Source organism: Ochotona princeps, chromosome 8 (genome assembly GCF_030435755.1).
Source record: "Ochotona princeps isolate mOchPri1 chromosome 8, mOchPri1.hap1, whole genome shotgun sequence".
NCBI classification, from domain to species: domain Eukaryota; kingdom Metazoa; phylum Chordata; class Mammalia; order Lagomorpha; family Ochotonidae; genus Ochotona; species Ochotona princeps.
The window spans coordinates 38676462-38703018 of record NC_080839.1 but is presented as its reverse complement, the minus strand read 5'-3'; the positions used below and the strand labels follow the sequence as shown (position 1 = coordinate 38703018).

At 36.9% G+C, this 26557-nt stretch overlaps 1 protein-coding gene across 6 annotated transcripts in view; it reads left to right on the top strand.

The window, feature by feature from the left end:
* WDPCP (WD repeat containing planar cell polarity effector) overlaps positions 1–26557 on the top strand; it is a 327334-nt gene that overhangs the window by 93250 nt on the left and 207527 nt on the right. For 5 of the 6 annotated variants that reach the window (XM_058667873.1, XM_058667872.1, XM_058667875.1 and 2 more), the window contains exons 4-7: positions 282–326; positions 1934–2004; positions 2260–2319; positions 24760–24874. In XM_058667873.1, coding sequence (XP_058523856.1) covers positions 282–326; positions 1934–2004; positions 2260–2319; positions 24760–24874 — 291 coding nt within the window. Of the gene's footprint in view, positions 1–276; positions 327–1933; positions 2005–2259; positions 2320–24759; positions 24875–26557 lie in introns of those variants that run through there. The other variant, XM_058667876.1, reaches the window with a different exon arrangement.

The window sequence follows — 26557 nt, the reverse complement described above, 5'->3', positions numbered from 1 at the left end:
CGGTTGCAGTTCCCTTCGCTATCTGATGAGATTGGAAGCGTAGGATATTGGCCCACCTGTTGTGCTATGTAAGCCTTTTCACTGCAAATTTAGGAAATACCTCTGTGAAATGAAAACATCCAAATTATGGACATTTTTTAATCAACTCTCCTTTTTTAAAATTTACTATATTTTGTTAATCCATTAATGTGTGTAATACTTCATTATATGCATACATGTAAAATATTATAACAAAAATAAATTCAATTCTCTTTCTTTTCATCTCTCCTCTGCTATATCAGTGACAGAGCATGGTAACTTAGAAGAAAAGCAGAGGCTAGCAGAGTGTAAGTTTACTTCATGTGTTTTGAAATTACTATAAGATTGGAAAGTTCAGTATTAGAAAATATTCTGCATTTTGCACAAATAGGAAGTTTCTAATATTATATCTTGTCATTTTTTTAGGATATAAACATGAGTGAGAATGATAACTAGTGGATCTTTGTCATTTAGATCTTTGAAATATATATTCAGTTTTAGTTAGATGTGCTTATGTAAACATAAACCTTTATTAATTATACTTCTAATAATATTTTAAAATAAATGTGTCATGCTTAGCTTGTGATGATTATAATTTAATTACTCATATTTTGCCTAAATTGTTAATGCTTTGTCTGTTTCAAGAAAATAATATTTTTAATAGCTGTATTGGCACTTTATTCATTTTAGTCTTTTTTTGTTCTCAGGTTTATGAATATGTCATGTCTGTTATGTAGTTTGGTTTTAATGACTTTACGTTAAATGTGATTTAAAATTTTGTTTGGAATGTAGCTGGGATTGAAAATTCTACATGTTCTCTAGTTTTAAATGGATGAACCAGCGTTTAGTTTTTAAAAATACTGCATTAGTAGCTGAAACACAGATTTTAAAGTTTATACACATGTGCTGCATATGAAAATTATGTTTATAGTACCAGTTTAATTTGCTAAAGTGAGATATATATATTTCTACTCTTAAATGTAAATAACCAACTATGGGGGATCATCAGAAGGTTTATGGAAAATACATATTATAAAAAGATTGTATGGATTTCAGAATTTTTCTCAGCAAATAATTGAAGTACTCTTGTACATTGCATATGCAACACACATACACATTCATATAACTGTTTTATAATTGTTGAGAAGATTCCAATGAAAAACTTTTTCTGATTAAAAAAAGCTGTTTTAAGTTACCATTGTAACTCTATTTAAGAATTTAATCTTTCAATTGATTGAAAATAAAAGTTTGTCATGAGTATATTATGATAGATTTTGAGGATGTTATTTTATATTTAAGAGCATTTTTAGTTCTAGATTGTTAAAACTTGGATTTTCCTCAGATTTTTCCCCTTGGTTTTGTGATGCTTTTATATGTGATGTTTTTATACTAAATTTAAAATTCTTTTGCTATAAATTTTGTGTTTTATTTCTTTTCTTACTATGTTTGTTTATTCATGAGATTTTTCACTTCTGAGTAGGCCACTCAGAAAATTAAGAATTTCTTTTTTATTGAACATTGAATTAATTACAGACGAGATCGGGCGCGTTCAGGGTGGTATGGCCGTAGACGAACATTGAATTATTTACAATGAAAAGGTTGTTTCAGTGGTAAAGAATGGATCATTTACCAATAATTATTACCAGGTTCAAAAGCCTTCCAAAATTTCACAGAGATTCTCTTAAACCTTTTTGGTTGTCATCATAAAATTATGATCAGGGAGATCGTTGTGTGGTAAAAATCCTGTTCCTATGACAAAGCTTTTCAAGAGGCTGTCATCTGATGACAGAAATGCAGCCCGCTTCCTCTCAGTTATGGAGGTGTTTTATTTTAATCTTCCTACGGCACACTGCTAAGCAGAGCTTCCCTTTTTAAATCATGTTTAACTAACTGTAGTACATGTTTTATTTGCCAGCCCGAGATTATCCTTGGACGCTCAAAAATAGACGCCCAGACAAACTTCGAGACTCACTCAAAGAGTTGGAGGTATCTTTCAAAAAGTTTCAAAAATGGCAACAAACAAATCTGTTTTAAAACATCTTTCAACAGATTTAATTTTCATAAAGGATCAACTCTCATGGTGATGATAGCTTTGCTTTTGTCCAGTGAGGAGTTCCAAAATAATTGCATCTTTGTTTGGCATGTTGATTTTTTTCCCCTTTTGCTTGAAAATCAGAAGCACTTTAACTAATATGACAATAGTTAGAGCTAACTACACTATCATTTTCTGTTGTCTTTCAGGAGCTGATGCAAAACAGTCGATGTGTGCTGAGCAAATGGAAGAACAAGTATGTCTGTCAGGTAAAATGTTTTGACACACGTTTGCAGTGTTTAACCAATGGAACTGAAAACTATATAGTAATTGGTGTTCTTATGTTCTGATAGGTTGTGAGAAAAAACTCTTAGTAGCGGGTATTTTGTAATTTGAATGCTGGTCATTTTATAACTAACGTTAGAGAGACTGACAGAAACCACTCAATGTAATTGTAATGTATGGTATAAATATTTAGAAACATCTTTTCAGATTTTGGGGGGTTTGATTTGAATGAATATTATGTTACATGTCTACTATGGATTTAATCATATTTTGAATAATGGAAACAGAATGAACAGGATTTTGGCTTGCCACTCTTATAATTACTTTTGAAAAATCATACTAATAGAATTTAACAAGCATCCTGAAGTGAGACTAAATACAACAAAATACTTATTTTTTCAGTATTCTAGCCTGCACTATATAATATGGTAGCCATTAGTCATATGTGGCAGTTTGAATAAATAGAATTTAATAGAATTTTGAAATTCAGTTCCTTAGTTGCACTGGCCACATTTTAAGTGCTTAGTAGCCACATGTTATCATATTGGACATTGCTGATACAGAGTATTTCCACTGTGGGAAGTTCTATTGGACAGTACTGTTAGGGCCTAGACAAGATGAATTAAATATTGAATGGGCCTAGATTCAGAATGTGGGTAGTACAAAATAATTAACATACACTCAGCATAAAATAGTAAACAAATGCCTGGAATTTTCTTACAAGCTTAGAAATAATATTTGTCTAGAAAATGTTTTACCTGCTTGTGGTAGAAAGATAATCATTGGTCATCCATTGATATTCTACCAGTACTAATAATTATAGCATTTTTAATTCTTTTTACAGCATAACTTATTTTATCTCTAACCATTTTTGTTTGCAATGTAGGCTCACATTTCTATCCATGAATTTCAACATAGCATTTGTCGTAGCTACAAACACGTTAATGTGTCTTGAAGGTAGACTATCATTTTAGTGGATTTTTAGTTTCTCTCTCTTCACCTCTCTCTTATTTATTTATTTATTTATTTGTTTGTTTATTTATTTTTGGGTCCAAATTAATATACCTTTCTCAGGGTAGTATTGAGTTACCTTCTCCCTTGGCATAAATTTACTTTCTGCACCACATGCAAGGTAGAATTAACATTTTTAGAAATATATCACTTCCTAAATTCACCTTAGAATACTATTACAAAGGGTAGAATATTTTAAAGTCTTAATTTATTTGTATCAAAGTATGTTTTAATTCAACTTTAAACTTGATTGCAAAATGTACTCCCAAAAGTTTCATACTTCTGCAAATTAAGTTGTAATTCTTAATGCTGTTGTTCACCTTAAAAACAGTCTAAAAATTATCTGACTGGAGGTATGGCCCCACCCTTACCATCATACAGGGGGCATTGGAACATGTGAGGTAATCATCTCAATAGGCATGTTTTTGAATAGACTTGATTACATTTTAATTTAATGGCATATTTGTCTGTATAATATGTTAGGTTGCAGAGAGGGGGAGATATGTTGGAGAATGGTGTTTTACTGTTGAATTAATTCAACCCAGAGAAAGCATTTTCCGGACAGAGTATTACACAAAATTAATTTTGTGATTTATAGTTATCCAGAAATATTGATTTTTAAAGTTAGTGTACCACTGAGTCTGCTATTAACATTTCCAGCAGAACTTATGTCTTTTTATATTTGTCATATTTTGTACTTTATTTCCATAGTGAATAAGATATTCCTAAAATAGACCTTTTACTCCCAGAACATTCTTAATGTGAGATTTTTAGCAAGATAACTTCAGCTCTATCCTGCCCACAGGTCTGGATCAATCCAAACAACTTTAAGGCCTGTAAGACATCTACTGGCATCATACACTTTTCAAAATTTCAAATAGAACTATTAGATAGGTTCTCTAAAAATGTGTTTGAATTCTATTCCTGAAAATCTTTTGTATCTATTTCTATTATTTAAGCTTTTTTTTTTTAGCATGAGACTCGTTTAACTTCTTCTGTTTAATTTTGTGTGAATCTTGTAAAATTATTCTTAGTTCTATGTCTTCCTTTTGTGTACTCATCTAAAGCTGACACTTGCTTAAAATCTGATTTCCCATATATTTAGCCCTGCAGTCACAGCAGTCGAGCACAACATAATGTTTTTGTGACTCTTGCAAAAGGAGGGAAAAACATGTTGGTGCTTACACATTTAGACCCCTCCATCTTTGAATTAGGTCACTTCTCTATTAATGTAGATTTTTAGTTCTAAAAAATGGCAGATACATGATTTATGGGGTTTATTTTGCTTGTCGTCTCTTTAAGGAATCTTATTTAAGAGGTCCAGTTGTTTAGAAATGAGAGAAGTGATTACAACATTAAAAGTCTGAGAGGAGGTAGTCTGAGCTTGGAGTTTAGTCTATATTAGAGGTTGTCACTGTTAATATAACTTAGTTAATGTTTTCCACCCAGTGACCTGTAAATTCTGTAAGTTATAAAAAGAATTCCCTCCACTTGTAAATCAAGAGCAATTTACAAATCAAGACCTATCAATCATGTGTCTGGAATGAAAATTATCTGTTGAAATTGCTTTTTTGATGATGCCTACTCATATTTTGAAATACATTAAACATGTGATTGTAATTTAGAATTTTAGATTTATCAGATATGAAATAAACTTGTCACTTCTTTTGGTTTCTGAGAATCACTTCATGAAGAGAAAGTATTTAATACCTTTTTGTTTTGAAGTGCTTAAAGCATCTTCCAGACAATTCTTAGTGAATAAAAACTTCAGCATTTAAACACTGTTACTCATCACCTTGGTGGATTTTTTCTAAATATTTATTTATTTTGCTTCTAAGTCAGAATTACAGAGAGAAGAGACAGAGAGAGCTTCCATCTGCTGGTTTACTCCCCAGATGGCTGCTACAGCCGGAGCTGGATCAGTCTGAAGCTGGGAGCCAGGAGCTTCTTTCCGGTCTCCCATATGGGTGCATGGGCCCAAGGACGTGGCTCATCCTCTGCTACTTTCCCAGGTTTTAGCAGGGAACTGGAAGGGAAGTGGAGCAGCCGGAACACAAACCAGCACCCATATGGGAAGCTGGCACTGCAGGTAGATTAGCTTACTATGGGTCCATCATGCTGGACCCAGAGGAATTTTTAAATTTGGTAAAATGTTGTTCTTTTTAAAAAATAAGTTTAATTTAATATTTGAAAGAGTTAAAGAGGGAGGGGAAGAGAGGAGAGAGAAAGAGAATCTCATGATCTGCTGGCTCACTCTCCAAGGGGCTGCAATGGCCAGAGCCAGTTATCTTGGGAATTGTAGGAAAATGAATATTCTCATAAAAAAACTCTTTAGAGTCTACAGTTGCCACACTGGGGAATAATTTTTTTTAGATAATATGTACTATTCTAGAAGCATTCACGTGAATGTCCAGCTTATTTTCCAAACAGTACAGACCTTTTATATAACTATGATTTCATCTATGTGAACTATTTTTGTCATACATATGTACATATATAAAACTTTTTATTCACAGAATTGTTCATTGGTAAAATGGACTCACACACACACATGCAGAAATCTCCCATCTACTGTTTTACTCCTCAAATGCTGCAGCAGCCAAGGGTAGTCAGGCTGAAGCCAGGAGATGAGAATTCAATCCAGATCTCCCATATGGGCGAAAGAGACTCAGCTAGCTGAACCATCACTTGCTACAGTTCAGCTTGTACAATAGGTAGCTATCTGCTAGCAGGAGCTGGAGGTGGACTTTGAGTTTAGCCGCTTTGATATGGGATAGGAGTCTTGCAAGTGGCTTCATGTGTATAAAGTTACTTAAAGATGGGCCACAGTCACAGTTCTAGTTATTGTTGATAGCCTTTGCAATTCTGTACAAATTAAGCCACTGTATTATCTAAATAAGTCTGTTTTATTTAACATTTATGTAGCTCTTCCTAAGTGCCATGCTGTCTTCAAGTCCTTTATATCTTCATTTTCCAGTCATTACAGGATGAGTATCAAATCATTGTGGTCCTCAGCTCTATGATCTGGTTAGTGTTATCTCGTTTTTATAGATAAGGAAACATATAAATTAATTACACAGGCAGTAAGCCATAACAGGATTCAAACTCAAGTATTGTGAGTGCAAAATTCATGCCATTATATATACCATATTGATTTTCAGCAACACATAACTATAGAAAAATATTCATGTAAAAATACCATTGTGGCCAGTACCATGGTGCGGCAAGCTAATCCTCAGCCCTGTGGTGCTGTCATCCCAAATGGATACTGGCTCATATCATGGCTGTTCTACTTCCAGTTCAGCTCTCTGGGAAAGTATCAGAATGGCTCAAGTCCTTGGGATGCTGCAGCATGTAGGAGACCCAGAAAGAACTTCTTGGTTCCCAGCTTTGGATCAATTGAACTCTGGCTGTTGCAGCCATTTGGGGAATAAACCAGCAGATGGAAGACCTTCTCTTTCTCTCTGAAAAATATCTCTTTCAAATAAAAATAAAGAAATCTTTAAAAATATATAACCTTGATCATAATAAGATATGCCCCATATTAAACCTGTGTGATTATTCCCACTTCTGCTTATTAATAAATTATAGTTTTAAAAAAAGTAAACTGGTAAAAGCAAGGAGGATAAAAATACCATGATTATAAGAAATTCCAACCAGTTTTTGAGTCTCATAAATTTTTGGATGTACCTAGCCTCAGACCACTGCCCTTACTTAAGTATGTTTGCTTGCCAGCATAGATGTCAATTCAAAGCCAAAGTGTGTGCTTCAGGAGCTCGGGGAGGTACATATAAGGTAGAATATGCAACTAAAAACAAGAAGCTGTGTTTAAAGTTAATATAAAGAGCAAATGATATGGGATGGGGATACCAAAATACAGAATTTATGAACTTGAAGACAGCTAGCATAATAAAGCAGAAATGAGGTGGTTAGATGAAAAATAAGGGGATTGGGCCCAGCATGATGGCCTAGTGGCTAAATCCTTGCCTTGCATGCCCCATGATCCTATATGGGTGCTGGTTCACATCCCAGCTGCTCCACTTTCCATTTAGCTCTCTGCTTGTGACCTGGGAAAGCAGTAGAGAATAGCTCAAAGCCTGAGGGTCTAGAACCTGTGTAGGAGACCTGGAAGAAGTTCCTGGCTCCTGGCTTCAGATTGGTTCAGGTTCAGGCGTTACAGTCCCTTGGGGAATGGACCAGCAGATGCAGGATCTTTTTCTCCTTCTTTCTGTAAATCTGTCCTTCCAATAAAAATAAATAAAATCTTTAAAAAAAGAATAAGGCGATTAAATGAGTCTATATTTGGAATGGTGAGATTTTCTCCAGCTGCTTCCCACTACAATACTTACCAAGCTTATGTCTCCATGTTTCTTGTTTAGAGGACTTGCTTCTGAAAAAATTGACTTTTCGCCAGAGCAAAGCCTGGAGTTCCTTTCAAAAAGAAAGATGTGCAACTAATCTTACAGCAAAGCTGAAGTTAGCAAACCTGCCCATGAAATTCAACCTTCAAACCACTTTTAAATATAGATAGAGAACTGGAGATTACATTTTGGAGGAAATTCTTTATCTAAATTTGAGATCTGTAAGTCTGAAGGTGAAACAAGCAGAAAAGGAAAGAATCAGCAATACAATAAACAGAAAAATACTAAGAGAATTAAAATAGATATCCACAAAGGTTCAAGAGAAGTTGTTAACATCTTTGAGGCAGGTATACTATGCTATTTTTTAAAAAAGGAATGAGGACAATGTTGTAAATTGTTGTTGATGTTATGTTGTGGCTTTCCAGTGGATGAGATGATATTCTTCCAGCTCTACTTTCATATCAGAGATGGTCTCCCCAAGAAACTGTTGAATTTATCTGGACAATAAGATGCTGGACTGTATGCATGCTACATGCTTGCAATGAAGGAATCATGACTGGATTTGAACTATCCTACTGCAGCAATGTGGAGGAATCCATCTTGGGAGGGCAAAAGAAGGGGTTGGGGGAATCCCAGAGCCTATGAAACTGTAATAAAATGAAATTTAAAAAAAAAGAAAAAGGAATGAGGAAAAGGGAATATTTACAAATTAAGAATGAGAGTAAATAAAAATAATTGAAGAATTAACAATCAAAATTGATATACCCTATAATGAAGAATAGAATGAGAAAAGGATGCAGTAGTGAGCATTATGTGAACAAGATTAGAGAAGCAGAAAATCTAATAGGAAGCAGAAGGGAAGAAAAAATAATACGGTATTTCTTGGAACTGAAGGTTGCATATTTTCAGCTTGAAAGGACCTAACGATCAAAAAACACAATCAAGTATAATTTGTAAATTTAAAAAATACACAGTTGTAGAGAAGATATGAAAATCTTTAATGAAAATGACGTGCACAAAGGATTAGAAATCAGACTCCTTAGATTATATGAGTGAAAGAAATATGCCTTATTTGATTGAGTAATGATTTTTCAGGTTACTGTTACATACACATAAATGCGTTTTTAGCTGACACAGCTTCTTGTTTAGACATGTGTGATAGAAACCAAAGAAACTGCTTAAGAGAGTTGAACATGGTTGATCTTTAAGAAGAATTGAGAGGCTTGGGAATAAACAGCTGTTTTAATTATTATTGACATTTTATAAGTTGACTCATACATTTCTATAACTGAATACCCCTTTAAAACAAATGCTTGGTGTCACTTGGGTCTTCAGTGAAGCAGCCACTAAGATGGTAGTGCTTATGCAAAAGATTATGCTGGAGGTGTGAAAGATAATGAGGAAAGGAGAAGGAGAATAAGGGGAGATCCTTTTTGCTAGGAAAGGACAGGGAAGGAAGGAGGATTGAGTAGAAAGAGCTCAGCTGACGGCGCAGTGATGAGGAGGTTCAGCCAAGGTATCCCTTAGAGAAGTCATCTGATGGGCAGGATTAGGCTGGCCTCAGGCCGCGCCATACTTAGTTACTGCATAGTGGGTCCTTGAGGAAAGTGTGTCCTCTGTCATTTCTGCTGCCAGGTTTAGTTTCTCTTAAAGGAACTGTGAATGGTGCATATATATTCATGGCTGTTCCACTGAAAAGATTTTGTTAAAAATAAAAAAAAAATTGTGTACCCATTAACAATAGTATATCTGAGGTATACTGATTTTATTTATTTTAAAGATTTATCTTTATTAGAAGGACAGATTTACAGAAAGAAGGAGAAAAAGATCCTGCATCTGCTGGTTCACTCCCCAAGGGACTGTAACGCCTGAACCTGAACCAATCTGAAGCCAGGAGCCAGGAACTTCTTCCAGGTCTCCTACACAGGTTCTAGACCCTCAGGCTTTGAGCTGTTCTCTACTGCTTTCCCAGGCCACAAGCAGAGAGCTAAATGGAAAGTGGAGCAGCTGGGATGTGAACCAGCACCCATATAGGATCATGGGGCATGCAAGGCAAGGATTTAGCCACTAGGCCATTGTACCAGGCCCCGAAATACAGTTTTTTTAAAAAAAAGACTGATTTATTTGAAAGACAGTGACATGGCATACGTTATGTTTCATGGAATATGGTATGAAGTAGAAAAGACACATCCATCTGCTAAGTCACTTCCGAAATGACTGCAGCATTCAGGGTTGGGACATGCTGAAATCAGGAGGCAGGGATTGCATCTCTGTTTCCTATATGAGTTTCAAAAACTCAAGCACTTGGGGCTGGCACGGTAGCCTAGCAGCTGAAGTTCTCACCTTGCATGCACTGGAATCCCATATGGGCGCTAGGTTTGTGTCCCAGAAGCACTGCTTCCCATCCAGCTCCCTGCGTGTGACCTGGGAAAGCAGTCGAGCCCAAAGCCTTGGGACCCTGCATCTGCATGGGAGACCAGAAGAGGCTCTGGACTCCTAACTTTGGATTGACTCAGCTCTGGCTGTTGTGGTCACTTGGGGAGTGAATTAGCGCATGGAAGATCTTTCTCTCTCTCTCTTCTCTGTATATCTGTCCAGTAAAAGTAGATAAATCTTTATTTTTTAAAGTCCTCTTCAGATTTTAAATAAATTTTTTAATTTGATTTTTTTGTTTTTGATGAGTTGTAGGAGTTCCTTATGCCTTTTTGAGATTAACCTCTTTTAAAATACATATTTTGCAAATATTTTGCTTAATTATGTAGATTGCCTTTTCATTCTTTTTGTTGGGTCCTTAAAAATACAGTTGTTTTTACATTCTACATATTCTAATTTGTCTGTTTTTGTTATCTGTGTAGTTAATGTCATATTCATGAAATAATTGCCAACTCTAGTGTTTTGCTTGGAAGTTTCATGGTTTTGAGTCTTTTGTGTCTTAATCCATTTTGAGTTAATTTTTGTAGATTGTATACTGTAGAGGTCTGATTTTGTTTTGCATGTGAATATACAATATTCAACACCATTTGTGGAAGAGAATGTCAGGTTCACGCTGGATGACCTTGCCACCCTTGTCAAAGGTCATTTGACAATGTAGGTGTTTTGAGGATTTATTTCTGGACATTCTGTTCTGTTCCCTTGGTTTATGTGTCTGTCTTTATGTTAGTACTACACTGGTTTGAGTACTTTAGCTTTTTAATTATTTTCGAAGTTGTAACATGAGAGTCCTCTTTGTTCTTTTTTTCTGTTTCATTTTTTACTTTTATTAGTATAAAGGGGACGGATTTCATGTATTTTATAGAAACTGTTTTAATTCACCAGTAACCATAACACTCAACAAGTAAAAAGTAGAAAGAACTGAGTTCCATAGAAGTATAAACAAGAGCTAACAAAAACTCTCACATTGTAGTGTATCAATTTTGTTCTATACATTTCTTTTGTATTGTATAATAATTTGCACATATCAGAGAAAATTTAATGTTTGTCTTTTGGGGACTGACTTAGTCACCATGATGGTTTTCATTTCCATCCATTTTGTTGTTAAAGATTGAATTCAGGGCCCAGCGGGGGTAGTCTAGAGGGTTAAGTCCTTGCCTTGAACACGCTGGGATCCCATATGGGCATCGATTCTAATCCTGGCAGCTCTGCTTCCCACCCAGCTCCTTGCTTGTGGCCTGGGAAAGCAGTTGAGGATGTCCCAAAGCCTAAAACTAAATGAAAAAAAAAAATTTTTTTTTTTAAGGATTGGATGCAAAAAAAAAAAAGAAAAAAGAAAAAAAGAAAAAAAGATAAGATTGTATTCCATTCTTTTTTTTTAAAGATTTATTTTTATTGCAAAGTCAGATATATATAGAGAGGAGGAAAGACAGAGAGGAAGAGCTTCCATCTGATGATTCACTCCCCAAGTGACCGCAACGGCCATAGCTGTGCTGATCTGAAGCCAGGAGCCAGGAACTTTTTCCAAGTCTCCCACACGGGTACAGGGTCGCAAGTAGGCTTGTCTTGATTCCATTTAAACAAATAAGCATAACTCTTATTCAATACCATATATCCATCCATGCACCAGCAAATCTTACCCTTTCACTTTAAAGTCATATTACTAAACAATTATTTGTATTTAATTCCCCATTTTCTTACTGCTTATTCATTATTCACCAAACTTCTGTCCTTTTTCACCTGATTATGACAATGAAAGCGTCCATTAAGGTTATAGAAAACCTCTGTATTACTCAGTCCAGTGGATTCTTTAAAAACCCTTATCTTAAATACACAACAGTTTTTAGCAGCCCCTTTCTTCCATTGTTTAAAGTTACTTTTTTTTGTTATTTTCCATGATTTTTTTGTTCCTGCAGTATTCTTTCTAACTCTGCAGTCATTTTTTATATTTTTCAGACCTGTTCTCTCCTAGCCTGTCCTTGAATGTTGGCATTCTTCAAGGCCCAATTCTGAGCCATTTTATCTGCACTCTGAACTTCTGGGTTATCAAATTTGTATCACAGTTCAAGGACTTCTCTACTCAGATTTTCCCCTTGTGCTGCAAAGTTATGTATTTACTGTCTATTTTATGTCTTCCTTTGGCACTGTATAAAGATATGGTAAACACAGGGCCCAGTGCAATAGGCTAGTGGCTAAAGTCCTCGTCTTGCGTGGGCTGGGATCTCATGTGGTTGCCGATTCTAATCCCAACTGCTCCAGTTCCCTTTCCGCTCCCTGCTTGTGGCCTGGAAAAGCAGTAAAGGACAGCCCAAAGCTTTTGGAACTTGCACCTGTGTAGGAGTCCTGGAAGACACTCTGCAGATACATTCTGCTTTGTCCATTGCAGCGACTTGGGGAGTGTGCCGAGGATGGAAGATGTTTTTCTCTATCTCTCCTCCCTGTAAATCTGACCCAATAAAAGAATAAGTAAATCTTTAAAAAAAATGTAATGGCAAACACAGTATCCTGAAAATAGAACTCACGGGCTATCCGGTCCTCTTACTGTTTCAATCTCAGAATGGCCCTGCTCTCCATCCATTTTTGGATGTTGGAAGCCTGAAGCCACCCATTTTTCAAAATTCTCCTCTTTTTTTTCTACTGACCTCATCCCTTTCCCTCACATCCAACTAATGTCTGATTGTTACTGATTTTACTTCCTCAGCGTCTCTCCCATTGCTCTTTCAGAGGCTGTATGCCCTCCTTCATACCTGTTACTAGAACCACCTTACTTTCTCTCTCTAGAATACTTAAGAACTTCCTAATTGATCTACTTGCTTCCATATTTGATCCTTACCAGACTATCCTCCCCTTGTAGCTAAGATGATTTTCAATAAAAATCTGTTACTTCTCTGCTTATTAAGCTCTCCTAAAACTCAGGAAGATAGATGAGAAAAAGGAAACTGAATAACTAGAGGGGCCCTCAAGAAGCATAAGTGGAAGAGATACAAGAATGGGAGAAAAAAAAGACTTGGTTGTTTTTGTACAAACTGACATGGTTTTCTGTTGTAATTATATGAATGTATTATCTATTCTAAAAATTAAGTGAATAGTTGGAAACTTAGGGGCCATTTGGCCTTGGTGTGAAGATGCCAGTTGGTGTACCTGCATCCTTCATGGGAACACCTGGTTTTGATCTCTTGTTCTGCTTTTGGAGTCCAGCTTCCTAGTAACGAGGATACTGAAGGGGCAGTGGTGACGGACTTAAGCCCAGGGATTCAGATATGAAGGCATCTCAAGTGTTAGCCTGACCACACAGGCCTAACACCTAAACCCCTCATTTTTAATAAATACGTAGTGATTCACAGTTTGAATATATCATAATATATAATTATTAGGGGTAATCTTAATAGAAAGTCACATGTGGATGAACAGTCAAGGAAATGTAAGGAGAAAAAGATGGTTTTACATTTTTTTTTTAAATAAGAATTGTGGGTGAGAGGGATTCATTTTGTTGTCCTGTTTAATTGTTTTAGTAAAGAACCGCTCTACATTGTATTAGTCTGATTTTTCAAAGCTGCAGTTGTTGCATCTCTTTAAAACTTTTAAAGTAAGAAATGTATTGGTAACAGGTAAATATTGAATAATAGACAAAAAGGAAAAACATCATCTCTGAAGTCAATTTAAAATATCTGTGTGGTGGGAAGATTCCAGCTCCCAATTTCCTTCCTGTAGTGTTCCTACTATCAGTAGTTTGAGTGTATTTTTCTACTTTTTTTTATCTAGTTGTTTTTTAAGATTTATCCATTTTTATTGGAAAGTCAGCTATATAGAGAGGAAGAGAGACAGAGAGGAAGATCTTCCATTCACTGATTCACTCCCCAGGTGGATGCAACAGCTAGAGCTGAGCCGATCTGAAGCCAGGAGCCAGGAGCTTCTGAGTCTCCCACGCGGGTGCCGTGTCCCAAGGCTTTGGGATACCCTTGACTGCTTTCCCAGGCCACAAGCAGGGAGCTGGATGGGAAGCAGGACCCATATGGGATCCCAGTGTTTGCAAGACAAGAACTTTAGCCACTAGATTAACACGCCAGGCCTTGTTTATCTAATTTTTATATGTATATATGTACATGTATCACATAAAATGGGATGGTGGATTAAACATAGAACTGTAACTTTTAAAAGTTTCCATTCCACTTAGTGTATCATGGATATGGGCAGATGTTTTCTCATTAATTAAACTTATCTATCGTTCATGTTATCGCCATTTATTTTCTTGTACTAACAACATTCACAATAACCAAACTTAGAAGCATGTGATTTATTAACTGGAATGGTAATTTATCAATTTACAATGTAAGATATATCTGGCGTCATAGACATTGCTCATTTGCCGGGGGCATTCCCACTGATGGATGGATTATTCAACAGACTAAATTATAGATAAGAAGCCTCATTGGTGATCAGAGAATAAGAACAAAAGCAAGGAGGTGTTCTAACAAGATATTTCTATCAAGCCAAGGTAGTCTCAACTTGCCTTTGGGCTCTTCCTATCTTGACAACAGGAATTAGTCATCAGATTCCTAAACATGGTTAAAGACACAGAGGAAGCTGCTGATCTGGACTGCTCATTGTCCACCTTGCATTTGAAGTATCTGAGCAGGATTTCCTTCATGACGGAGAGCAGGTTACCACATTACCTTTTCCTTATGTGAGAAAAGTGTTGATTAGAGTTCGTGCAGTCTGCCAGTGTATATAATGGAGGCATGGAGAACACCCTTGTCTCCATAGCAGCTCATTTACAAGCTCTGTTTTCAGGTGATATTGTGAAGATGGCCAAAACATAGAGGTGGGGGCAACCCACAGTGACTGAAATTTTGCAAGATGTCCCCTGGAAGACAAAATATACCCTAATTGGGAGCTACTGGTTTAGAAGACTGGGTTGCAAGAAAGATCTAGAGAGGTGAAAAACAGATGGGTATCATGGAAGTCAACTGAGATGTTAGGGTTAAGGATATGAGTCCCTCAGTGTCAGGGAAAGAATACAGCTGTCATTAGTAAACCTTTCTTGGTTTCCCTGTGTTGGTCTCTAGTTTCCCACTAATTATGAGACCTTTGGTTTGTTGCTTTGCCCTTTTGATGAGGCATTGGCATGAAGATTAACTTTCTTTCCTTTCATTTAAAAAAAATTTTTAAAGTATTTTTTAAAAAATACTTATGGTGTAATTACTGGGATTTTGTATGTATTACAGCATGTGTAAAGTTCTGTAAGTTACAAAATGTTGTAGAAATAATTATTTTCTGGCACATGTTTTTTGATTTTTTAAAGTTTATTTAAAATGAGAGGAGATGACAGATACACGTGGGACCTGTTCAGAGGTGAAGACGATTGGGAATGGGGTAGAGTGGAAGAGGGGATGTGTTTCTTTTTTCCTTTCTGTTTTCACAGAAAGAGTGCCCATCCACATTGTCAGTCTTCATGTGATCTTGGGAAGGAGAGTGATTTCGTGATACTGCCCTAGATCCCCCTCTGGGGGAGGAGGCTCATTATTAAGATACATAGATGAGTGGGTTTTACAAAGAGCAGGAGGAGTGTGGCATCCAGCTTTTGACCTGCGTGTCTCATTTCATCACAACTCAAAGATTTTTTTTTTTTTTTTTTTTGCCTTGCAGATAAAACTTTAAGAGACAGTTTATTCACTCTTTCAACTGGAGTTCAAATTCTCCATTACAAATTACACTGCCTGAAAGCCAAGTTTGTTGTGTGAACCTCAATTTTTTTTTCTTTTTTTTTTTTATTGTTAATTATTTTGCATTATGTGACAGTTTCATAGGCTCTGGGAATCCCCCGCTCCCTCCCCCTCCCCTCCCCCCGGTGGATTCCTCCACCTTGATGCAGTATTACAGTTCAAATTCAATCAAGATTCTTTCATTGCAAACATATACCAAGCATAGAGTCCAGCTACTTATTGTCCAGATGGGTTGAACAGTTTCTTGGGGAGACCTTTTCTGGTCTGAAGTTTGAGCTGGCAGAATATCATCCCAGTCAATTAAGAGTCCCAATATAACATCAACAGCAATTTGCAATGTTATGGAATTGACATGGTTTTGAGTAACCAGTGTATTAAAAAGAAAAAAAAAAAAAAAGGAAAACAAGTCCTAGCCACAACCTATGATTAGCTCATTGACATTTCAATTTTAGTTCATATACAGGACCGGCTGCTCTATACCTTAAAATGGCCATAAGGCACCATTCAGCTGTTTCGTGTCCATTTCATCTTAGTATTTAGCCAGTTGTTGTGTTGAAGTAAAATTTTGCTGATCTTGGCAGATTTTAGGATAATCCAGACTGGCTTGTAACTCTAATAAGATATATGTCAACATTTTAGGTGCAGAACATTTTTTTTTTGGGGGGGGGGGTGTGCAGGAAAATCCTCAACACCATGGCGAGGAGTAACTAATCTTTGTGACCCACCCAGCGAGGCATGAGCCAATCCAAGCCAGCTCTTTCCTGTCAGATTTCAAGTTCTACTTTCTGTTGTTTGTTTATTTTAGGTTTTTTTTTTTTTTTTTTAGTTTGTATGATTGTTTTCTGTGAGGGGTTTTCGAAGCGATCCCGATGGTCATTGCGAGGGAGGGGGGGTCCAGAGGTGGAGCCAGGCTCGGACCAGAGAAAGCTCTCCTCCCTGGTCCCGAAGGACGTTTATTGTTCTTCTGTTTCTGCAGACCACTCAGGGCTTCTGGTTGTCTTTCCGATGACGTTGGTTTCTGCACGGTAGTGTTTGGACTTCTTCCATCCCCTGTGGAAGCTCCGACAACTCAAAGATTTTTGACTCTAAGAGTTGCTAAAGGGTGTAGATTAATCATATCTTCTGTAGTTAGTTCCTGCTGATTAGGGACATAGGGCTTACCTATTCCAGGTTTGGAACTCTGTCTCATCCAATGGCTCCCTCTCACCAGTTTGAGAACTTCCATTCAGTGCCAGTGGTTATGTCCCTATGTCTTCATCATTACTCTGATATGTTGTTGCCTTCTTTGCACAGGAGCCAGCAACATAGATGATCTAATTATGTAACCTGTGCACTGAACCCGGACCACATACCCCTGGGTTCTGATCCCTGAGGTTGGAGATCCTGATGTGTCTGAAGTCATCATTAGATTAAAGGATGTGCTGCTAGTCATCACCAAAAGCCACTAGAGGGCCTCCCCCCATGGTGGTGCTGCAGCCTGGTCCAGGGATTCCTGGTGTATGGGCTTTTTAGACCCTTCCTCTGGCCTGTCTCCAGCCCTGGCTCTTGGATGCACTAGTGGGTGCAGTGGCCTGGTCCAAGGAGACCTGCAGTGCTAGTCCTATCGGCCCCCCTGCCCAGCCTGACCCTTCTTGCTCTCCTACATGGCAGTAGGTATAGCAGACTTATGTGAGGAGGCCCTCTAGGTTCCACTGCCCAGCATTCCCTGAGTCTGAGCTCTCGTGCACATGATCAGACTTGGTCGAGGAGTTATTCCTTGCCTGGCCTGCATTCGGTTGTTGTACTTTCACCTGCTGCAAGGTGGAGCTAGCTGGCCCCCATCCTGACTCTCATATGCTAACCCTTGCAGTACCCTGGTTTGAGGAGGTCTGTGGCTGCAACTCTGCCAATATTGAAGTCTTCAGTGTTCTCACCCCAGCTCACAGTCCCTGGAAAGTAGGTGGTGGTGATGCACTGGCAACTCCCCTTTCCTTGCAGATTTAACGTTAAATGATAGGGAATTGTACTAACACGCTGGTAGAGCTAACACAGAGTTAACATAAACCAGGCTCTGAATGCCAGCCATTATTGGCTGCTCTTCTCCCAGCAGTGTAAACAACTTGTCTAGGTCCAAGGCAGTGTAGACCGTTACCTGTAGCTGAGTGTCTGGTACATCTTGTTCATTTCTTACCACTGCTTTTTTTCTTCTAGATCTTTAAAACCTCTGAGAGACATAAAATGTACCTTTGGACCTTGTTCTTTAACGGTTTGACCATGAATGTAAATATTTCTAGATATGTCCTCAGTATCTTAATATATAAAATAATAAATATGCATTATATACTTTATATATAACTGTATATATGATTAACCTAGTTTAAAAAATGCTGTAGAGGTTAACATGTAGCTTCATTTATTCTATAATGTGAATAAGTTTAAAATGAGATTTCTTAAATTGATGTAGACATAGGCAGATTTTCAGGCATGTATATATTGCATATATATCTACTGCAGATAACAAAGATCTCTGGGAACAGGATGTTTGGGAAACCCTATTGTTGATACTTTTCTGTTCAGAAAAAATAACTTTCTTGTCCTTTTGTTTAGCTAATTCCATTTTTTTCCTTGTTTTAGCTGCATTTACTTTTGTCTCTCCTTTAGTCAATTAGTCAGGCATGGTTTTTCTCTATATTCAAAAAATATTTGCTGAATAAAGGAATAAATTACAGAAAACACCTCATTTTTTTCTAGCAGGTATCTGTTAAAAAAAAATTCAGTGATCCCACTTCTAATGATGGATTTCTCCATAGTGAAATTATTTGTAGTTCTCAGGTTCTCCAGAATTCATCTTCTGGATTCGGTTGAAAGCCCATGTGTGCTTTCATAAGGCAAAACTCACTGGGCCCCCAGGAGAGTGGTTCTATAATATCTTTGCTTACACCGCAGGTTTCACTCCAAAGGATCCTAATACCCTGTTCCCACTCTGGACCGTAGTATCTAGTACTGCTGTCTCCACACTACTTTTAATGTTTTCATGGGATCAGTTTTAAGTGCATGCTTGTTGGGGATTGAACCTATCACCTAGTGTTGATTTTTAGTTCTGCTTTTTTGTTTTTCCTCAGGTATTGTAAGAATCACATTTGGTTATGGGAGTTTTTTCAATTACTGAGAATTGTTAAAAATACTTCACATGATTACTTGCTTTTCTTCAGTACTGGAGACCAAGTGCAGTGCTGTACTGTATCTTCTCAAAACGTTGTTCCATCCTAACCAAAGCCTCCTCTTTTCTCTGTGATGTGGTCTGCTACCATAACCTATATATACTCTGTCAGTACTTGTCTGCCCTGTTCAGCATGGTACTTCCCTCAATACATAGGGACACAAGAGGCACTGCTTTTTTCTTTTTTTAACTACTGAATAGATGAAACTCATTTGTATTGTTATTTATGTTTTGACTTGATTAATGATACCATCTAGGATAGTTTATCTTTTTTCATAAAGTGCCATTTCACTTCCAGTTAAGTACACATTCCAAGTACTATGGACCTGGAGTTAAGAGGAGCCACTAGTAAGAACTATCTGAAGATCATGAGAATCATTTCCATGTTTTGTAAAGGGAAAATACACCATTCTGGCGGAACTTATTTTTAAAGATTCATTTCTTTATATGAAAGGCAAAGTTAGAAAGATCTCTTCCAACTTCTAGATTGATCTGAAACTGGAGCCAGAACTTTTTCTGGGTTTCCTATGTGGGTGCAGGGCCCAAGGACTTGGTCATCCTCTCCTGCTTTCCTAGGCTATTAGCAGGGAACTGGATCAGAAGTGGAGCAGCCTGTGTTGGAGCTGGTTCCCATATAAGATACCAGTGCCTCAGGCAGAGGTTTAGCTTGCTATATCCCAGCGTCAGCCCCTGAAGCTTATTGAAGAAAGTGATAAAGGCAAGATAAGCACACACAGAGCAGGAGTGATAAGAAATGTACTTCCTGTCTGGAGGGCTGTCAGAGAAAAAGAAGTCTCACTTCTTATTTCTGCCTTCATTTTCTCATGCACAAAGAACATCCCCGCCGGGGTAGTATCTGGAAGGCTTACTGGCCTTCACATTCATTCATTCTGTGGGCCTGTTCTCAAGATCATATCCACTTCCTTTACCACTCTTCCTACTTCTCCTTTTCTGAGGCACCGGAATCCCCCAATCTCTTGCCATGGAATAAGACACCACCTTGGAGCCTGTTTTCCTTCTTTCCTCCCAGATAATAACCTAAGCCCTTCCCATTTTGGACAGCACAGGGACTGATCACCTTACACAAGCAAGCAGAGGTAAGATTTCCTGTCTGAATTAGAGTATTCCTTCCCTGAGTTTCAGACTATTTTTTTTTCCTATCTAGTTATCTCTATTACTATATGCAGGAGTATCCTTGGCACTAGTACCTGGAAACTTTGCTTGTCTACAGGCTGTTTTATAAAATGCATTAATTAGTTTATTAATTTATTTAAACTTTATAATTTAAAATCAAGATACCCCTGAGCCACAGAACATTTAAAGATCTGAAATAGTGAACCTGTTTCGATCCTAAGAAACAACCACACTTGTCTGCTGGGCATCTCTCTTTGTATGTTCACAGATACCTTAAACTTAATGTGTCTGAAGCTAACTCTTGATTTCCCACAATCTAGTTTTGCTTCACCACTAGCATTGCTTCTCTCAGTAAACCCAGCTGTTCCGGCCAAAAACCTCTGAGTCTTTTCTTAATTGTCACTTACAGTCTTTCTTTAAGTGGGTAAATACTTTAAAAAAAAAAAAATATCTGAGGCCCCGGCGTGGTAGCCTAGTGGCTAAAGTCCTCACATTGCCATGCCAGGATACCATATGGCCACTGGTTCTGATCCCGGCAGCCCCACTTCCCATTCAGCTCCCTGCTTGTGGGACGGCCCAAAGCCGAGTGGGAGACCTGGAAGAGGCTCTGACTGTTGCTGTAGCTTGGGGAGTAACTCATCGGACGGAAGATCTTCCTGTCTCTTCTTCTTTCTTTATATCTAGCTTTCCAATAAAGATAAAATAAATCTTAAAAAATATGTATCTGAAATCTGTTCATGTATCATTTCCTCCATGTTTCCATCATCTTATCTTGCCTGGATCGTTGTAGTAGCTTTCCAATTGTCTCTTTGCTTTTACTTTTTTCCTGATCTTTCTTTAAAAATATGAATTAGATTGTGATTCTCCACATAAAACCCAGTAGCTTTTTAACAAGTCCAACCTGACCTGACCCTTCCCTGTCTTTGTGACTTTATCTTCTGTGAGTATTTCATTCTCTCTCACTCCTGTCCTGACCTGTCTTCATTCATTGCAGGTACATTTTGACCTCAGAATTATTGTTGTTGTTGTTGCTGTTCTTAAATTTCCAGTCTCCTGATATTTATATGGATTGTTTCTTCATTTCATTTGAGCCTGTAATCAAGTGTCATACTGCAGAGAGGCCTTTTTATTTCTTTGTTAGTTACTCTGCTTAAAATATGCTCTGGGATTTCCCTCCTCCTCCCTTTTCCTTCCCTTTATTGTAAAATCCTAATTCTTACGGTGCTCTGTTATTCATTGTTTCCATTGCTATCTGACATTATATTCAAACTATTTGTTTACTGTCTGCACACAGAAATGTAAGCTCCATGAGGACAGGAAAATCAAGGGAATTGTGTATTCTCTTCACTGCTTTCTAAGCATCTTGAGCAGCATTTGGTTGATGTGATGTTTTGATAATGTGTTTGTGGGGTGAATGAATGAATTATGAATAAATGGCTGCCTAAAATCTTTGATAAAGGTTCTGAAGGATTTTCCCAAGCTTTCCGGGCAAGATTCGTTTCCCCTGGTCTCTGCCTCTGTGTCGTGTGTAGATTAGTTGTTTACCCACATTTGATTTGTTGTTACTCCTTGATCTTGCCTTTTAATCCTTTCCTCTCGGACGCTGTTCCCATGGTTTGTACTGTCCTCTGTACCACCAAGGTGAGCTTTTATAATTAATTATGTGCTGTGGCACATGCCCTTGTTTAAGAAGAGCAGCTTTTTTTTTTTTTTATTACAGGAGGATTATTTCATGATAGTGGAGGTAAGAACAGGATGTAAAGGAAAAGTTACTAATTTGGACATACTAAATTTTCCGGTCCTCTGAAGGAACTTGTAAGAATCTTGGACATATCTTAGCTTCCTTGTGAAGTCATAACAAATGGGAGTCCAGCTTAGGCACAGATTTTTAAAAAGTATGTGTTCACAGTGTTAGAATAATGGGAATATGAGGAATGATTCATGATGATGATAATGGTGTTGCTAAATAATAGTAATTATAAACATTGTGTTCCAGGCATTATTCTAAATACTGCTTAAAGGTTATTTAGTCCTAATTATGTAAATTAGGTTTTATCATGCCCATTTTCTCTTGAGAAAAATGAAGATACAGAGAGCTTCTATAACTCCATCCATGTCACACAGCTAGTAAGTGGAACCAAAGCTGATTTCATTCTGATTGCAGTCCATGCTCTTAACCACTGTGTTATTATCTTTGAATGTTGAAATAAATTGTTTTGAAGAAAACTGGGACTGTGGGGCTAAGTTCTAAGAAGGCAAGTTTAACATTTATCTCAAGCTAAGGCCTTCTAAGAACCCCTAATCTACCCAGTGTATTTTCCTAATAGGTCCTGTAACAGCATTATATTACATCTTTTAAAATCTGAACCTGTCTCTGTTAAACTATATTGCATTTAAGCTTCTTCAAGGATTATATTTGATTCATTTCTGTGCTGTTTAGTGTTTGGCATATAATCATTCAGATTTTGTTGAATAATGAATGCTGAACAGGTGTTGTGGCACAATAGTTAACACTGCTTGGGGTACCTGCATCCTATATTGGAGTACCAAGTTGGAGTCCCTGCATTGGTTCTGATTCTGGCTGCCTGCTGTTTGTACCTCAAGAGGTAGCAGGTTATGAAAGAAGTTCTTGAGCCTCTGTCAGCCACAAGGGAGACAGAGTTCAGGGCAACTAGCTCTGGTTTGGTACAACCCCCACTATTGTGAGCATTTAGGGAGTGAACCATCAGGTAGAAGTGCTAGATCTCTCTCACATTATCAAATAAAAATGAGTAAACAAGTAAAGCTTCAAAAAATGAGTGAACGAGCTTTCAGTTGGTTAATGGTGGTGGGACAGTTTTGTTTGGCTTTTTTTTTTAAGTAATAAGCTCTTGGTTGCTGATATTATTCAAGAATGAATTGGATGCTTGTCTATATGAAGCAGTACATAAAAAGTCAGTGGATAATGAAGAGTTGTTTAAGAGTAGAGGTATAGAGTTTTAGTAGATAAAAACAAATAGAAAGGAACCTGTTTTGGGTGTTTTTACAGTAAAAGAAGAAGGGGGGAAAATACATTGTGAGTGGGAGAACTAGATATAGATATGAAAGAGTGATCCTAAAGTTTCCTGCCTGAGAAGTGAAGACTATATGCTATGTTGCTATGGGGGAATTTCCCAGAAAGGAAGTATCAGTATTTGCCATTAAGGTTCTTTGTCAAGCTGAATATAATCCATTAGAGATTAATTAATTTGTGCAGTATTTTGAAATTCTTAGGGAGAATATTCCTTTTTTTATTAAATTAAAAAACCATGAAGATGAGTAAATACCCTCCTCTTCCACCATCCCCTTTAGAGGCGTTTACGTGAAATAAAACTGTCCTTTAAATCACGTGGCAGTACGCGTTCTGGTGGCTAGGAGGAAGGTTTTAACTGAACATGCTAAGGGATCCTGTATTTCTTTTCTGGTTCGTGTGTCTTGAGCCTGTCAGGCAGTGTGAGAGCAGTGGTCTTTCTATTTCGCTGGCCGCTCTTGGTGCTCTTCTTTCCCACTTGTCCAGATACATCTTAATGCAGACTCATCCTCCCTAGCTCTGGGACATGATGCCTAGGTAGGTGGGAGAGTCCCCTGTTTTGTTTAAAGCATGGTTGTCTCTGGATTTGGCTTGCATGTTCATGATTAGTTTACTCACAATTGGTTTTTTTTCTTCTTATACCATATGCTATTCCATGATTCATCAGCTTTGAGTCTGTTGCCTTGAAGGTGAAACAATTTCTTCCAATGTTGATATTTCATAATCTCATAGATAACAAGCATACGCATATGCATAGTCCTTTCAGAAGTTTTAAACATTTGGAGATGAATGAATTATGCTGCCACAAATGGAAAAGAGCAGTAGAAAATTATAATGGCGATTCCAACCATCTTTTGTTGGGTGATTGCTTGAACATTGATATTGATATTGATAAAACCTGGATATGTAATGTATTTGTCTATTTCCCCTTGTGAAATTATCTCTGGTGTATGTTATTAAGATTTTTAAAATTTAACATTTCACTTAATTGCCTTGATTTACGTGTATCTTGATATTTTAGATGGATTGGATTTTTATTTTTGGAAGTAAGTTGATTTAACTTTCAAATCAAAGCATTATCTGTTTACGTTATAATGGTAGCATGTCTTCTGTATTTCATGTGCAATGATAACTATTCAAATATCAGATATTTTAGTTTCTGATATACATAGTAATCTTTTAAAGTATTAAAACGTATTACATGTTTTCAGTGCAGAATACAGAAGTTACTTCTTTATGAGTACTTACTAAGTATTTAGAAGATTAGACTTCAAATAAACATGGACTAAATTATATTTCTGGGTATAATTTTAATCGGTAAATTTATTACATCATTTATCTTCCTGTCACTTTTTACTCAGAATGTCAGTGATTGCTTTTAAATGAAGCAGAACTCATGTAATTTCATGGTGTAGATGCATGTATAAATAATCTGTGTTGTATATTTGGATAAAGATTTTTTAAGAATTGTAGTACTCAGTGTTTTCATTTTTTTCTCGCTCCTTACCTGGTTTTAGCTCCTGTTTGGTTCAGGTGTGCTGGTGTCTCTAAGCCTTTCTGGGCCACAGCTGGAGAAAGTGGTGATTGACAGAAGCCTGGTGGGGAAGCTCATCTCAGACACCATCAGTGATGGTAATTACCCCCGTGTGCAAATCAATTGCCTACATTAACAGTGGGACAGGAGAAATAGTGTGTCAACAGGTAGACTAATTATTACCACTGGGGACTTGCAAGCACAACAAGTAATTGCTTGTAATAGCATACTTACTACCCTTGGGACTGATACAAGTTTCAACTAATGTTTAATATCAAAGTTTTTTCTTTTTAAATATTAGGTATGCTAAGTACTTTTCACTTGCTTTAAAAGAATGAACATATTTACAAAACAGTTTTTAATACTCTCAAAATTAGTCCTCTATTATTGCCTTTCATATGTTTTTCATTCCCAAATGATTTTGAATAAATAACACAAATAGGTCAACATAACCCGTGAAAATAAATGTTGCTTCAATTCTGATAGGAATTTTTTAAACATAGAATCTACGAATAACCACTTTTCATAGATTTTGAGCTATGCTTTCTACATTTCAAAAGTTGATGCTGAATAAGCTCGATAAATCAGATTATGTTGATGCCAGTAATATATAAGAATACATAAGAAAACCTTAAAACCATTTATTGAATAGGAAGAATAGTGATATTTTTTGAGCCTCAAAGGGTATTTACTGGGTACTGACCTACCTTTTTCTTTTTAAAAGTCTGCTTCTTTGCGTTTCTTTGGATCAGGAAGCTAATGCTGAAATCCTAAGGAACACACATGGCTGAAGTTACAGAACCAGACAGTGCCTGAGATTTGAACACAGGTTCTGCCTGCAAAGCCATTTTCTTTCCACTGTACCATGTTGCTTCCTGAATTTTTAAGATTATGTTGTTTTACTTAAAGCCAAATGGATTTAAATCAGATTGCATTATCATGAAAGACTGAAAACAGTGTTTTGGGCTGAATAATGAAGGAAAGTGTGGCCTAGTAAAAAGGACAGAGGTGAAAATAAAGAAACCTGCAGTCGGCTGTGTGCTCTCACTAGCCACCTTTGAATAAATCACGCACAAGTGCATCATCGTGAAGAAAAGCACTCTGCAGGATGGCTGTAATTAGCAATGTTACTGATACTAGTAAGCTGGGGCTAAGATTTTGAGCATGCCATTTCATCTTTCTTATAGGAATACAGTATAAGGAAGCTTCCCAATAGAGAAGGTTCCATTTTCAAATGCCTAATCATTGACCCATTTGTTGACATTGCAAATGAAATGGTGACCTTGATGATTTTGTTATATTGATGCTCCTTTATGAGAACTAAAAGGAGACTTCTAACACTGTTTGTGTCTCCGAGTTATCTTCTTTCACTTGTTTCTTTTATTTGTACCCAAAATAATACATTCTCATGGGATCACGATAATAATGTGATTTCTTGGCAGTCCTCCAGATTTTCCTGTAATTGTGTAGATCTACTGTTGGTCACTGCTTGCACAGCCAGGGTTGTGAAAATAAAAAAAAATGTATAAAACGTTCAATAATTTCTTTATGCTGGGAATAATACTAGGCACTTTTGTAATTTCCCATAAGGGGTTTTTATCAACAGTTTTATATAATATGATGATCCTTCATGGAACTGTGTCTGCTAATTATCTACCCATCTGTATGCTTTAGAAATAAAACTAAATATGTTTGCTAATCTTCGCTGTTATATGATAAGTAATATGAATATTAGGCATAGTATAATTTTTTCATGCAGCCTTTAAGCCCTCAAAAGAAAA